The 15,041-nt window shown below is 40.1% G+C and overlaps 1 protein-coding gene across 8 annotated transcripts in view; it reads left to right on the top strand.

Annotated features, from left to right (window-relative positions):
* AVL9 (AVL9 cell migration associated) overlaps positions 1–15,041 on the top strand; it is a 50,581-nt gene that overhangs the window by 9,847 nt on the left and 25,693 nt on the right. For all 8 annotated transcript variants that reach the window (XM_075493506.1, XM_075493503.1, XM_075493504.1 and 5 more), the window contains exons 2-7: positions 5,326–5,446; positions 10,995–11,080; positions 12,858–12,929; positions 13,703–13,792; positions 14,167–14,233; positions 14,910–14,950. In XM_075493506.1, the coding sequence (XP_075349621.1) occupies positions 5,326–5,446; positions 10,995–11,080; positions 12,858–12,929; positions 13,703–13,792; positions 14,167–14,233; positions 14,910–14,950 (477 nt within the window). The remainder of the gene's footprint in view (positions 1–5,325; positions 5,447–10,994; positions 11,081–12,857; positions 12,930–13,702; positions 13,793–14,166; positions 14,234–14,909; positions 14,951–15,041) is intronic.

Raw genomic sequence — 15,041 nt, 5'->3', positions numbered from 1 at the left:
ACTGTGATTGCTAACACTTAATGCTTTTCACAGATAAGGAAAACAACCTTACCTGATTATAAAGTTCACCAAAAATTAATGCCAACTACCTGTCTAATGTTTGAGTGTGATAGTTTAGGTGGACATGCATATATATTTTGGAAATTCCTCTTTTATCAATGTCCTTTTTCAACTTCTCTTCTGATTGTGTACTGTAATTTAGTAGAAGACAATATCAATGCATTTTTTTTAAAGAAAAACTATCATGTCAGTTCCTAAATGTAGGCACTGAAATACATTTTTCCTTGCCTGCACTCATCTTTTCTTACTGTGAGTTAATGAATGTCTAGTAAATTTATTCTAGCTAAAAAGTCCCTTTTAAAGACAAGGAACCAAAACAGATTGCCTGGACTTTTTTTCATTCCACAAACAAGATAGGACTGTGTATCAGTAGGTACTTTGTATCCAAACTGTTAGATTCAATACAAACTGCGTATAAACGGTTAACGCAGCAGAATTACAGAAAAATGTCAGTGCCAGAAATTCAGTTGTCCTTCAGTTTAGGGAGTTTTTAAAAATTATATTTTATTTTAACTTGGTAATCCCCAAGAGTTGAAATACTTTGTGTAGTGAAGAGCACAGTTATTTATTTCTCCACTAAATCACAACACAATATTCTGTATTGATTTTTTTAGTTCTGAAATCCATCAAGAGCTATCTGCTTACAGAGCAAGACAATCTGAACAGGCAGAAAGCATTGCCGTCAAAATCCCTTGACAGGCATAATCAATATTTCCAGCTGTAATGAAGATCCCTGACACTTGGAAGAGTAAGAAATGAGTGGAGATTCTAGTTCATGTCTTATGTAGTTTATTCTGAAGTCTCTGAGGAGTTCAGCTTTGAATTTGAATTTCATTTTGTTGAGGAGTCTTTTTTAATTCACTTGAGGAGACAAAAAAATGTAAAATCTGCTCCAGCAGTCAGCTCTGAAAACTTGCATGTTTTTCTTTGTTCCTATGGACTACTGAGCTTTATTCAAATACTTTAATTGTCATATTTGCAGGCATTTTTTGTAATGCATATATGTATTAATGACAAACAGTGAAATTGAAGTGCATGTTTATGCATGTGCATGCATATATGTATGGATTTACATAAAATCTACTGTATTTAAATAAAAAATGAGCTCCTCTTTTCATTCCGTGAAGAGGGAGAAAAAGAGCTGTGAGACAGGTCTCTTCTGTAGTCCCATCCCATCCCCCTGTATGGTTGGTCTTGGGTTTAAAGGGGAAGACGAAGAAAAAAAAACTTCATTTTTTTTTTTAATTTGCCTTAAGTAGGAACACTGTACTGTACAGTTTGCATACACAGGCTGAGAGAAGAATTTTACTGAGGCTCCAGTTGTTCAAAAACTCAGAAGTGATAGAACTGAGATTCAGTTCTATTCAGTTCAGATAGAACTGATATAGATTCTCTGTATTATCACTTTTGTACATGTGCACTGCTCAGTTTCAAGATTTTCAAGAACTGTGGGGTTTGGGCTTTTTTTTTTCTTTTTTTAAGGCTAATCAATGTTCCTAGAATACTTTGGTTTTGAAATAATGTTTTTTCTATGCAAAGGATTCCTAACTGCACTTGATGCAAGTCTGCAAATTGAGCTTTAGAAATCAAGCAGAATGTCTAGAAGATGAGGAACAGTTAGCGTGAGTTTCATCTGCATTAATTCAGTCATTTGCAAGTTAGACTTGGAAGTCTGAGCTAGCTCTCTTCAGAGACGATGGAAAGAAGCAGATCAGATGAATCATCCTCTGCAGGTGTCTCTTTTCTCTGACTATGCAGAATGCTTAGGAAAACTGGCTCGGAGATCTTGCTTTTTGACGTGTAGTCAGCTGACATGAATCCCACCTGCAGTGACTACTTGTGAAAAAGTTTGACTTAACTCTTTGAAATGAAATCACTGTGAACTCTTGAAAGGGTTAAATCCCTGACAGTCTCTGACTAAGACATAGACTTGTATTTTTTTAGTTTCACTTGCATCCTTGTTCTCTTTTGTTCTGTTCCCCTGCAGAGATAGTTTTGGTTACCTGCTGAGCAGAGTTGATGGTGGAACATCTCCTGTGACTTCTTACCTGATAGGACTAAGCAGGCCTTGAGCAAGCTCGTTAGGCTTCCTAATTAAATCACTGATAAGAGGAACTCAGGACAATTGTGCCAAAGATAAGCACCAAAGAACTAGCTTAAATCGACCCCCTTGTAACATTCCAAGGCCGAAGGACTGATGAGCTAACTCAATGACTATATATGGACAAAGGAAGCCCAAAGTTCAACTAGTGGACAACGTGAGAATGACTATGGAAGACCACCGGGAGGGTGAAAAGACCCTAACGCTAATTTTACTGCGCATGCTTGGACTATGTAAATGAATTCCGGGAACTCATCACCATAAAACTGCCCTTTTCAAGAAATCGGATGAATATGTATGATTTTTCTGTATATGAACTGATGTGTTGCGCTAACCTGGCGGAGCAATCCCCAGTGCTGCCCAGCGCTGCAATAAAGAATACCTGCTTAATAGTCATCCTGACTATTGAGTTCTGATTTCGGCTTTTCACGGCAACCCTCTTTAGTCAGAGGAGGGGTGGAAGGAAGTTCTCCAGGGCATTGCATGCTGTCCTTGCTGTTGGATTGTCCTTTTTCTTTTTCCTGCTTCTTTGTTACTTCTACTCTTTCAGCCTCCACAATATGAGGCAGTACTTCTACAAGCAGCGATCTATTAAACTACGCAAATGTGATTCCTCCTTAGAAACCAGGGTACTTCCTACATGGATCCTCTTGCGGAGGAGGAGGAATAATATGTCATAATGTAAATCAGGTCTATCATAAAGTATATCTGTAAAATAGATTATTTAGGGCCACTTAAGCAATCTTAATTCTGCTTTATCTGAGTTTTGTGATCTTCTCTCACTTATACACACACGTGCAATCTGAAATCTCTGTATTAGAACACATATTTTTAAAAGAAGCAGACTAGTATAAAACAAGATTATCATCAGTGTCACTAATGCCTGTTCAGTTTGTTGCATTTCAGTCTGAGCCTGCAGAAATTCCTGTTGCTGGGAGTATCTGATAGCAGCTGAGGTGTTGATAGCATATTGTGAGCTAGAACAAAGTAGTTCTTCAGCAAATTTCGCGCTGTCAAAAGAACACAGGAGCCAGATCTCTCAGCTTTATTCTGGACTTTAAAAAGGAGTATTCCATAGTGAATACATGTTTTTCATATAGCTTGAATTGTCTTACCTTTCTTTCCTTTAAATATGTCTTCTAATTAATTATTTTGGTTGGTTGGAATGCAAAATACAATTGTAATTCTGTAAGTGCTTGGAAGCAATAATGTCTTAGATTCTTACTTGCAGTATTTCCCTGTCAGGAATGATGCTTAGAAGGTATTCACTGAAATCTAAGGGAGCCAGGGTTTCCTCTGTATTCGATAGAAGCTCCTGCAGAGGTTGAATCCGAACCCCTGTCTGTTGGCTATGCAGTGAAATAAAATACTGGATTCAGGACATTAGTGTAGATGCTCCTTGACTATCTATGTTATAAAACTTAGGAACCGTGCTTTATTTATTGCTAAGGTTACTCCTCCTGCAAGAATCCAGCAATAATTCTGTAAACAGTGTTTTCAGCTAGCCAGTTTGAATCTGGACAGTGTCAAATTGTATGATATAATCCTCTTCTGTATTGCAGATATTTACATGAAGCTTCTGAGATTTTAATTTTCTTATAATCTCTGATTTGAAAGGGATAGCAGGGAATTCTCAGAATTTATATGTGTACTAAATGGCAGGCAGTTTCTCTGCTCCTTGTATGGATGCTAATTCCAGTGTTTGTCTCTCCTTTGGAAGTCAGATGCTCTTCTGTTTTGCCTAATGGCATGTTTTGTTTAAAAGGCTCTATGGATTCTTGATAAGTAACTACAAGTCAGGGTCTGGATTCCCTTCTCCTTCCCCTGCCAAAATTAATCCTTTTTCTATTGCATGGGGTTTTTTTCCACCCCCTTGCATAATTATTCTTTGTGGGTTACTTATCTTTAGCTCAGGACTTTAGTCTTTCACCAGACCTTTATTTTTTGTGGATATTTTCAAGATCTCTTTTATAATACAAGGAATAAGAAAACTTGAAATTGATACAGCAAATAGCAAGCCTGATTTCTTGTGGCATTTTCTTGTCCTTTGTGCTTTTTTCCAAGTTGGCAACAGTTGTAGAAAGAGTGACACCATGTGTTAAGGTGAAGAATTTCACTTTTCTTGATTTATTTCTCATTTCTTCTTCAGTACTCTCATCCTTTACAGTGTTTTTATTTTATCATCCAACAAATGTTAAGATTTTCTGTGTGCTTGCTTTGTCATGCTCTTTTATTTTCATGTATACATTTTACAGCTCACTAGTTTATTGCTAAATGTCCTTCAAGAGAAGTTGCAGTATCTTTAAACGGTTTCTTTTACTGATAAATTTGTGTTTAGATTTTGTTCAATAATTTTAGAAATGCACATCTGAAAAAAAGAGTTGGTGAAAGTGGCTGGAAACCCAGAGGGGTGTCCATAGGAAAAGAAGATGAAAGGATAGTACTGTGAAGATGCTGATTATGAGGATCTGTGGTAGACATGTAGTGTAGTGTGAGGAATAGAAAGGTTGTCCCTATTACTGGGAAAAAGAGGTAAATGGCAAATAAATGAAAGGTGAAATTGAAAGGCAGGATTTCTTGGGGAAAGGAAAAGGAGGTACTTTAGGCCAATGCGTAGCATTCATTGCAGTCAAGGGTATAAAAATATTTAAAAGTAGTATTTTGCTGTTAGGATAGTTTCTGAGATTATTTAACATCCGGTAGGGTAAAATAGAGGCTTGCGTGTTTAGACTGTTACCTAGTCATGAGCACTTGAGGGGCTGAGAAGCCAAATCTGATTTCAGGATGTGTGTGTGCCACAGCAGTGACCCCTGCTGACACTACAGGTGCAGCAACGTGCTGCTGGCTATGTGCATACAGGGGAGAAGGTATTCAGCTGCTGTTTTCTGCTTGAACATCTGTTTCATATTTCTCTTGAGGAAAAGGTACTAGGCTGCATGGAAGCACTGTAGAAGCCAAATGTGCCCAGGGCCTGTCAGTTAGACCACACACGAGTCAGTCTGTGAGTGCTTTGGAGGGAGACATGGAATGCTAGTAGGAAGAAAAACTTTGTTTCGGATCATTGCTAAAGAAAAGGTGCTAGGCTGAATCACAGAGGCTTGTTTGTTTGGTAACTGTAATGTATTCTCTCTTTGCTTCTCCTCTATTTTTGTTTGTTTGTTTAGGTTGAATTTTCCTATCCTCCCCTAAAGCCTGGAGAAGGACATGACAGCCAGTGTTTACCAGAGGAATGGAAATACTTGCCATTTCTCGCCTTACCTGATGGCGCTCACAACTATCAGGAAGGTAAGAAACGAGAGAGGAAGTTGTATGTACTACTCCTACTGCCACCAAAAGAAAAATCCTGATATCTGAACAGTTGATCAACAATTCTTTTCACTATTCGACTTCCTGTACTTTTTGTTTAAGCTGCAAAATACATTGGCAATGATGCTTCAGAGTTTAAAGTGGAAGTAGATCATAAAAGTGTACCTTCTATATCAAGAAATCAGATGCCAATAAAAGCTTAAGGGTTACATATCACTTGTGTGTAGTCCTAGCACAAAATAAGGCTACCAGCTTTCTCAGAAGTTCTTTGAAGGGGGAATAAACTCTTGAGTAAAACCTAATCCAGTTTTGAGGTAAGGGAAGAATGAAATTCTAAAATTCAGCTTTGTAATATACGTAGTCATTACAATTTTTTTTTTCCTCCACTAATTCAGAGACTCTTGGAATGACCTACAAGTCATTCAATGTCTGTAGAATAACGTATTTTGAAAACTAGCAAATGTAAAGGGCAGGAACAGGAGCATTAGTGTATTTGTCAGCAGAATGAAGATAGAATTATTCCTTTGCCATGTAGTTACCACCAAGTTCACTGCAGGTTTGTTTGGTTTGTTTTTTTTTTTTGTGTGTGTGTGTAGTATTGCATTTATTTCTTTGTTTATTTGACAGCAGTTCAGTTCATCGCTGTGACATTTACATGCATGTTCAGGTGTTTCATCTTTTTGCTACACAGCAGTGAACAAGGAAGTCACTTAAAACAGCAAAATCACAGAAACCCTTTAATGCTACTTTTAATAAGATTGATTTTTTTTAACTCGACGTAGTTAGTTTCCTAGTTCTTCAGCTTCCAGAGACCTCATTTGGAAGCAAAGGAAGTCATATCAAAATAATCCCCTTCAGAGCAGCAATAAGAGTCTCTGACTCTGCTCTGGGTCATGATTTTTGTTCAATTTCTGCATTGTTAAATACATAACGAGCAGTAGGCTGCATTCAAAGCCAGGAAAATCATATACAGCTGCACTTACCTGTTCCCTCTTAGCTCAGTACCATCCCAGTTAATGCTCAACTTAGAGCATTTTCATTGCTGCACTAAAAGATTATCGGTGTGTATTTTTTGGTAAGGAAAAAAAAAAAAAGACTTGGCAACAAAACTGATGTATATCCTTGTGTCTTGTAGGCAAGAATACACATGAACTTGAAACAGGCAAATACATTTCAGATAATAGTTATGTTACATTTATTGTAACTTTATTAGATATCTGTTTTTGAGGTTTAAGCTAATTCCCACTGATAGTTGCATTTTTGCGAAGAGGATGACTTGGTACAGGAAATAGTCTTAAAGGCTTTCTAAAACCCTAGGTAATCTCCATAATATAATTAAACTTGTTCAAGGGAATAAGCTTTGTTATAAACAGTCTGTCTTTCTGTTGGACTTAATGCATATGGGATTGTCTCTTCTGTTCATTGTCATAGAATCATAGAATAGTTTGGGTTGGAAGGGGCCTTTAAAGGTCATCTGGTCCACCCCCTGCAATGAGCAGGGACATCTTCAACTAGGTCAGGTTGCTCAGAGTCCCGTCCAACCTGACCTTGAATGTTTCCAGGGATGGGGCACCTACCACCTCTCTGGGCAACCTGTTCCAGTGTTTCACCATCCTCATCGTAAAAAATTTCTTCCTTATATCTAGTCCACATCTACCCTCTTTTAGTTTAAAACCATTACCCCTTGTCCTATTGCAACAGGCCCTGCTAAAAAGTTTGTCCCCATCTTTCTTATAAGCCCTCTTTAAGTACTGAAAGGCTACAATAAGGTCTCCCCAGAGCTTTCTCTTCTCCAGGCTGAACAACCACAACTCTCTCAGCCTTTCTTCATAGGAGAGGTGTTAGTACTCCAAGTGGGGTCTCATGAGAGCAGAGTAGAGGAGCGGAATCACCTCCCTCGACCTGCTGGCCACGCTTCTTTTGATGCAGCCTAGGATACAGTTGGCCTTCTGGGCTGCGAGCACACATTGCTGGCTCATGTCCAGCTTTTCATCTGCCAGTATCCCCCAGTCCTTCTCCGCAGGGCTGCTCTCAATCCCTTCATCCCTCAGCCTGTATTGATTCTGGGGGTTGCCCTGACCCAGGTGCAGGACCTTGCACTTGGCCTTGTTGAACCTCATGAGGTTCACACAGGCCCACTTCTCGAGCTTGTCCAGGTCCCTCTGGATGGCATTCCATCCCTCAGGTGTATCAACCGCACCACTCAGCTTGGTGTCATCTGCAAACTTGCTGAGGGTGCACTCGACCCAATGTTTTTGTCATTGATGAAGATATTGAACAGTACTGGTCCCAATACAGACCCCTGAGGGACACCACGTATCACCCATCTCCATCTGGACATTGAGCTGTTGACCACTACCCTCTGGATGCAACTTTCCAGCCAATTCCTCATCCAGTGAACAGTCCACGCATCAAATCCATATCTCTCCAGTTTGGAGAGAAGGATGTTGTGGGGGACTGTGTCAAAGGCCTTACAGAAGTCCAGACAGGTGACGTCTGTAGCTCTTCCCTTGTCCACTGATGTAGTCAATCCATCATAGAAGGAAGGCCACTAAGTTGGTCAGGCAGGACTTGACCTTGGTGAAGCCGTGCTGGCTGTCTTGAATCACCTCCCTGTCCTCCATGTGCCTTAGCATAGCTTCTAGGATAATCTGTTCCATGATCTTCCCAGGCACAGAGGTGAGGCTGATGCTGACAGGTCGGTAGTTCCCAGGGTCCTCCTTTCTACCCTTTTAAAAATGAGTGCAATGTTTCTCTTTTTCCAGTCACCAGGGACTTCACCTGACTGCCATGACTTTTCAGATATCATGGAGAGTGGCTTAGCAACTACATCAGCCAGTTCCCTCAGGACTCTGGGATGGATCTCATCAGGTCCCATAGACTTATGTATGTTCAAGTTCCTCAGGTAGTCACGAACCTGATCTTCTCTTACAGTGGGAGGGACTTTGCTCCCCCAGTCTCCATCTTGCAGTCCATTCACTGGAGAGGTGTGGGAAGAGAGGTTGCCAGTGAAGACCGAGGAAAAGAAGTTGTTGAGTACCTCAGCCTTCTCCTCATCCATTGTTACCAGTTTGTCAGTCTTGCTCATCGCGGGGTACACTTTCTTTGACTTTCCTTTTCTGGCTGACATACCTGTAGAAGCCTTTTTTACTATTCTTTGCATCCCTTGCCAAGTTCAGCTCCAGCTGCTCCTTGGCCTTCCTGACCCCATTCCTACACAACTAGGCAGCATCCCTATACTCTTCCCAGGATACCTGTCCCTGCTTCCACTGCCTGTGGATTTTAACCAGCAGATCTCGACTCATCCATGCCAGTCTCTTGTGTTCTTTTCCTGATTTCTTAACACCTGGGGATCGAGAGCTCTTGCGCTCTATGGAAAGCATCCTTAAAGATCTGCCAGCTCTGTTCTGCTCCCTTGTCCCTGAGGGCAGTTTCCCAGGGGGTCTTCTTGACTAACTCCTTGAAGAGCTGGAATTTTGCTTTCCTAAAATTCAGGGTTCTGACTTTACTCTTCGCCTGACACATATCCCTCAGGACTGCAAACTCCACCAGTGCATGATCACTGCAGCCCAGGTTGCCTCTGATCTTGATGTCACTGATTAGCTCACTTGCACTGGTGACCAACAGGTCCAGTATCGCGTCCCCCCTGGTAGGGCTGTCTATTACCTGGCTTAAGAAGTTATCCGCAGTGCATTCCAGGAGTCTCCTGGATTGCCTGTAGCTCGCCATGCTACTTTTCCAGCAGATGTCGGGTTGGTTGAAGCCCCGAGCAGGGCAAGAGCCTGCGAGCATGATGCCTCCTGTAGCTGGAGTAAGAAGGCTTCGTCAATAGGCTCCCCTTAATCGGGCGGCCTGGAGTAGACACCAACCACAAGGTTCCCTTTGTTGCCTCAGTCTCTGATTCTTACCCTTAAGCTTTCAACCTGCTCATGGCTATTCTTCAGGGACAGCTCTTCACACTCTATCCATTTCTTGATGTAGAGGGCAGCCCCTCCACCCCTCCTTCCTTGCCTGTCCCCTCTGAACAGCCTGTAGCCATTAATAGCCACACTCCAGTCATGGGATTCATCCCACCAAGTTTCAGTAACAGCAACTAGGTCATAGCTTTCTAGCAGCCCGGTGGCTTCCAACTCCTGCTGTTTGTTGCCCATGCTGTGTGCATTGGTACAGAGGCGTTTCAGCTGGGCTGTCAGCTGTGTCACCTTCTTAGAGGAACACCCCTTAATTCCTTTGAGGTATTTCACTGGTGTTTCACTGTTGGCTCCTATTACCTCAGGAGCCCCTGACTCATCTCTGTAAGACTTCAAGTGTGCTCAGCGTAGCCAGCACGTCTCAGAGCAACAGGGTGAGGGCCCTCGCTAGCACCCTATCCCTCTAACCTTGGTGTGTCATCGCACAGCTTGTCACGGGCAAGCCTGATATTATCCCCCTCCCCCTTCAAGTCTAGTTTAAAGCTCTGTCTATGAGCCCCACCAGCTTGTAAGCAAAGACCCTCATCTCCCTTTGAGAAAGGTGAATCCCATCTGAAGCCAGCAATCCTGGTACCATGTAGGCCATCCCATTATCGAAAACCCCAAAACTGTGGAAGTGACACCAGTCATGGAGCCATGTATTAATAGACTGGGCCTGTCTGTTTCTTCCAGTGTCGCTGCCTGCAACTAGGAGAGAGGAAAAAATAACCTGTGCTCCACATTCCCTTACCAACTGTCCCAAGGCCCTGAAGTCTCTTTTGATCACCCTTGGGCTACTTTATTACTATGAAGCAAATAAAAAATTAATAGTTGGTTTCGAAACAGATTTCACTTATGTTTTGAAAGGCAAACAGTCATAATGTCCTTTCCTTTACTTAGGATTTATCAACTTTTTCACAATATTAGCAAGTGTGTGTGTATATTTTAAGCCATAAAGGCCTTTCTCTTATAGAGTTTTTTTTCTTTCATGTCACACTTGCACAGAGACAGTAATTATTTTGTGTGAGACTAGGATTCACAAATCCTTTTTGTTAGCATAGTGGTGCTGCTGCATGGATATCTACCTTGGTAGTGGTAGCAGCTACTCTAATCTTTCCACTGGATATGTCCTCCCTATATTTTTTTCCCTATTTAATGGTATCACATTCCAGCTGTACACCTTGCCTCATAGTGCCTTGACTTTGCTCCTCTGTGTTGAATTAGGAAAGCAGCATGCCTGTAGGTTTCAGTGGTGCTTCTCTGCTGTCAATAGGTGCTTCTGAGAACCTGTCAGTGGGCGTATAGGAGCTTGGTCAGGCTAAACATGAGGCTGTTGTCAGAATATCCCTATTAGCACAGCTGGAGATTCTTCCGCAAAGCATCTTGCAATTTGGAAGCTAATTTGGTTGCAGGCATAGCTTTATAGATTACTTTTTCTTTCTTTTTTTTTTTTAAAGTCTCAGAAAATAAGTGTGCCAGTATTTTCAGTAGTAAAGCTTTTATAAATAAGTGATGCTGAAAATAAAAATACTGAACTCTTGTTACTGACTTATGAAACAGTCTTTTCTTTTTTATAGATACTGTGTTTTTCCATTTGCCACCAAGACGTGGGGATCGAACCACAGTATATGGCGTTTCTTGCTATAGGCAGATTGAAGCAAAGGTAACTTTCCAAGTTGTGAATTATATTAATGAAACAATAGGCTTGATGCATTAACAACCCTAAAATTACACAGTCAAACTGCATGATCAGCTTACATTAAAAATCTATGACAATGTGCTACAGAACTTGAAAACTATTTCTTTCCCTTATGTCAGCAGGCGTATTATGATCTTTTGAAATGTTCAAGGCGATTGAAAAATATGTTTTGGTGTTTTGGTTCTTGAGAGCTAATGCAGGCACCAGCACCAAGTTGCAAAATGAAGCTGACAGTCTCTCAGGCGGCAAAGTCATGTTTCCAGGAAGTAGGCCTCTTGGGTAGAAGAAAGCTGAAATTTCTCCAGTGTGTGACCATGAAGAATTTGAGACTATTCCCTGGGATCTGATCATGCAAGTGCGGGGATGTTTCTCTTCCCCTAACTTCTTTGCCAAAAGTGCACTTGCAGAGTAGACCAGAATCTTCCCACTCATTGTAGTGGCTTACTGATATGGAACTTTTAGCAGTAAAGCTGAAAAATTGATGAGAGCTACAGATCTCATCTGATCACACTGTGCATCTGATCACACTGTGCATCTGTGCATCTGATCACACTGAGGAAATTATGTACTTGATCTACTAGAATCTGCCCGTATTTTCAAAAGTAGTAAAGGTAGTATGATCTGTGCACTTAAAATTGAGAAATTATTACAAATTTCTTTAAAAATTACTTCCTTTTCCAGTGAAATGCCAAGAATCTGGAATGTCACGTGGGTTTGAGTTTTAAATGAGTCTTGTATTCAGAAGATGTAAATTATGTACTCTGTATTAGTGTTAATCATACCTTGATTATATTTCAAGTTCCTGTTTATGCTATAGGAGAAATTTTACACGTGCAGATTTTAATTGTGTTTCTTTTGAACTAAATCCATGTTGATTTTAGTTCACTTATTATCTTTGCAGCCAGTCTTCACTGTATTCTGTGATGTAGAGTCGTGCTCTATTTAACTATGCGATAACTTGGCTTTATTGTGCTCTTGATTCCAGTTTATGCTGTTTAGTAACCAATTAAGAAGATAAATAGATGTTTAAAATGAACTCTTTGGAACAAGTAGAATATAAAACAATGTGTTTCATATGACAGCTCTAGCATTCTTTCCATCTGTCCTTTTTGATGTGTGGGCTGCAGTCCGCACACTTACTGTTTTGTACAATTAAGTGAATCACTTGGCTGTATTTCTGCCCCCACCCTTTCTAGGTCTGCTGTTAAGTGCTGGGGCCATTTGGTCTGGCTGAGAATGTAGTTGATTCTGCAGATGATACCTCCTTTACTTTATGGGTGGCTCAGAGAAAATCCTTGAGTATACAGCAAACTATTTCTAGGCAAAGACTTTTCAACCTGGTCCATTTTCACAGATAATGTTAGAGAAGAACGAGTGATGTGTTGTGGCTTCTCTTCTGTTACATTACCCTGAGTTAAAATGCCATTGCCTTTTCCAGGGCTATTGCCTTTTTCTCATGCTAGTGTCTTTTAAACAGTCCTCTGCCTATCATCACAGCTATATTTGGATCTTTGCTGTGCACAGTGAGATGAGCACACAACTCTGACATATCAGTGTTATGACCGTTTTTACTAGGTAAGGCCATACTGTTGCATGGTTTGGATATTATTACACCATTGAAGGCAGTTAGTTTTAGGATTTCATTTAAATAGGGGGGGGGTATGTGGCAACTAGGCCTGTGAAAGAATTCTTTTTGAAATTGTCTGTGGGTAAAAATAACTGTAATACTTCTATTTCTTAGGCGTTAAAAGTACGGCAAGCAGACATCACCCGAGAAACAGTACAGAAAAGTGTCTGTGTTCTCAGTCAGCTGGTAAGAATGTTTGTTTAATTCCCAAAACACTTTCAAATAACATACTAAATATGATTTGTTTTCCATATTCTTATTTGGAACTTTTGGCTCCAAACATCTTTCTTTAAATCATTGCAGAGGGTAACAAAATACTGAAATAAAATTGCATCAGAAGGCTATGGCATTTGAGTGAGCTGCCTTGAATTGGTATCTCCTTGTAACAGTAATTGTAAAAGCATCTGCCACTTGTCAGGGACCGGGATATCTATTTGCACTTTTGATTATTCTTAAGTGCTACTAACTTTATCTTATGTAGTAGGATTGAGGGGTTGGGCCATTATAACTGGAGAGAGTGGCTATTGATGACTGTGAAAGAGGTTTTAAGATAGTCACACATACAGCATACTCTTGTTTTGAAGGAACATCTTGTATTTCTACCTATTTAGCAAAAGCTACTGGTCACCAGGCAGGGAACAGAAATTCCTTCTGTGCTTAAAGCTGAAGAAAGAACTATTAGTGGAGCTGCACGAGCAGTGTTAAAGCAGGAAAGTACTTTTCCAGAAAGATGTTCAGTGATGGTATGGTATGTGCAAATGGAAAGAAAAAGAGTTGTCAACATTTAAAATGAGTACAGGAGAAAGATGCTGCGAGTTAGCAACTAAGGACTGCCCCTCCATGAACTCTGTGTAATAATGTGTCTATATTGCAAGATAAGAATGGGAGAAGATTAAAGTTCGAAATGAGCGACTAAATAAGTTTTCTTCACTTGCTTGTGTGTTTGTTTTTCTTCCAAGCCTTTGTATGGGTTACTTCAGGCAAAGCTGCAACTCATTACACATGCGTATTTTGAAGAAAAAGACTTCTCGCAAATTTCAATTCTAAAGGTAACTTTTGAGTAATGGCCACACAGAGCAAAACTTTCAGTGTATGGCTACAGACTTTAGTGTTTTTAATTAGTGCTTAAATATTCCATTTGCATGGGTCATTCAGTTATTCAGCTCTTGTAATAACTTCACGTGAACTAAATGAACTACCCTAATCTGACAGAGGGTCAACTTTCTGATTTGTAATGAAATAGAAGAATGACCATGATTGTCAGCCTGTATCTCCATCAACTCCATTAGTAAAATTTTACTTTCTTTCTGGAATAAGATGTTGAAATCCTTGAATAAGTGAATTTTATTTATTCTGGATATTGTGTGACCATATGCCATTAATGGCTTCTGGGGGTTTTTTGCCTTTGTTCTAACTTTTACAGGAACTTTATGATCATATGAATAGTTCCTTGGGCAGTACTTTGCTAGAGGGGTCACAAGTTTATCTTGGTAAGTGACTTTTTTTGTACAAGCAGCAGAGATAATGTTACGCTAATCAACACATTCCCTTCCTGAGCTAATTTGTTTATGTGCATTAACAGATTAAACGCCAGAGGTCTGTGTGTCTGCACAGTATTCTGTTATGCATTTCTTTATTAATGGATTTAAATAAATGTCAAATAAATGTAGCGTTGCTTTCATAATAGGAGTTAGTTGTAGGTTGAAAGCCATGTTACCTCTTGACCTAACAGTCTGACAAGCAACTGCTTGGCTGCTTTTGGGAAACAGTACCCTCTTAATTTTTAGGTGGAACTATTTGATGGTGTGGGGTGCTCAAGCTTTCATCTACCTGTTATTTGGAATATCTCCCATTTGATTCTGACTCTTCCTTGTGTTTTCTGAATGCACAGTGTAGTATTTACTTCCGTGTTTCCATAATGCTGTGTGGCAGCCAACAGGAATAACTCAGTGTGACTATTCACGTTATTATTGTGTCCACTGTAGATTTAACTCTTGTTCCTGCTCAAAAGAAAGGATTTGATATGAGTTCTGCTATTGAAATAACCAGTTTCACATAGAACGCATAATGGGTGTCCCCCTCCCCCTGAAAAATGGTGACAAGAAGTAAGTTAGTATCTCTACTAGCTATTAAACTGTAATAATTGCTCTCTTTTTGGTATCTCAGGTCTGTCTCCTCGGGATCTTGTTCTTCACTTTAGACACAAGGTAAGTGTTCTCTGCTAGATATGTAAAGTACAGCACTTATTTTGTGGAGTAAAATGCTTTGTGAGGAACTGAAAAATAACCATGTCTAGAC

This window comes from Mycteria americana, chromosome 2 (assembly GCF_035582795.1).
Source record: "Mycteria americana isolate JAX WOST 10 ecotype Jacksonville Zoo and Gardens chromosome 2, USCA_MyAme_1.0, whole genome shotgun sequence".
Taxonomy (NCBI): domain Eukaryota; kingdom Metazoa; phylum Chordata; class Aves; order Ciconiiformes; family Ciconiidae; genus Mycteria; species Mycteria americana.
This window is presented reverse-complemented; position numbering and strand designations above follow the sequence as displayed.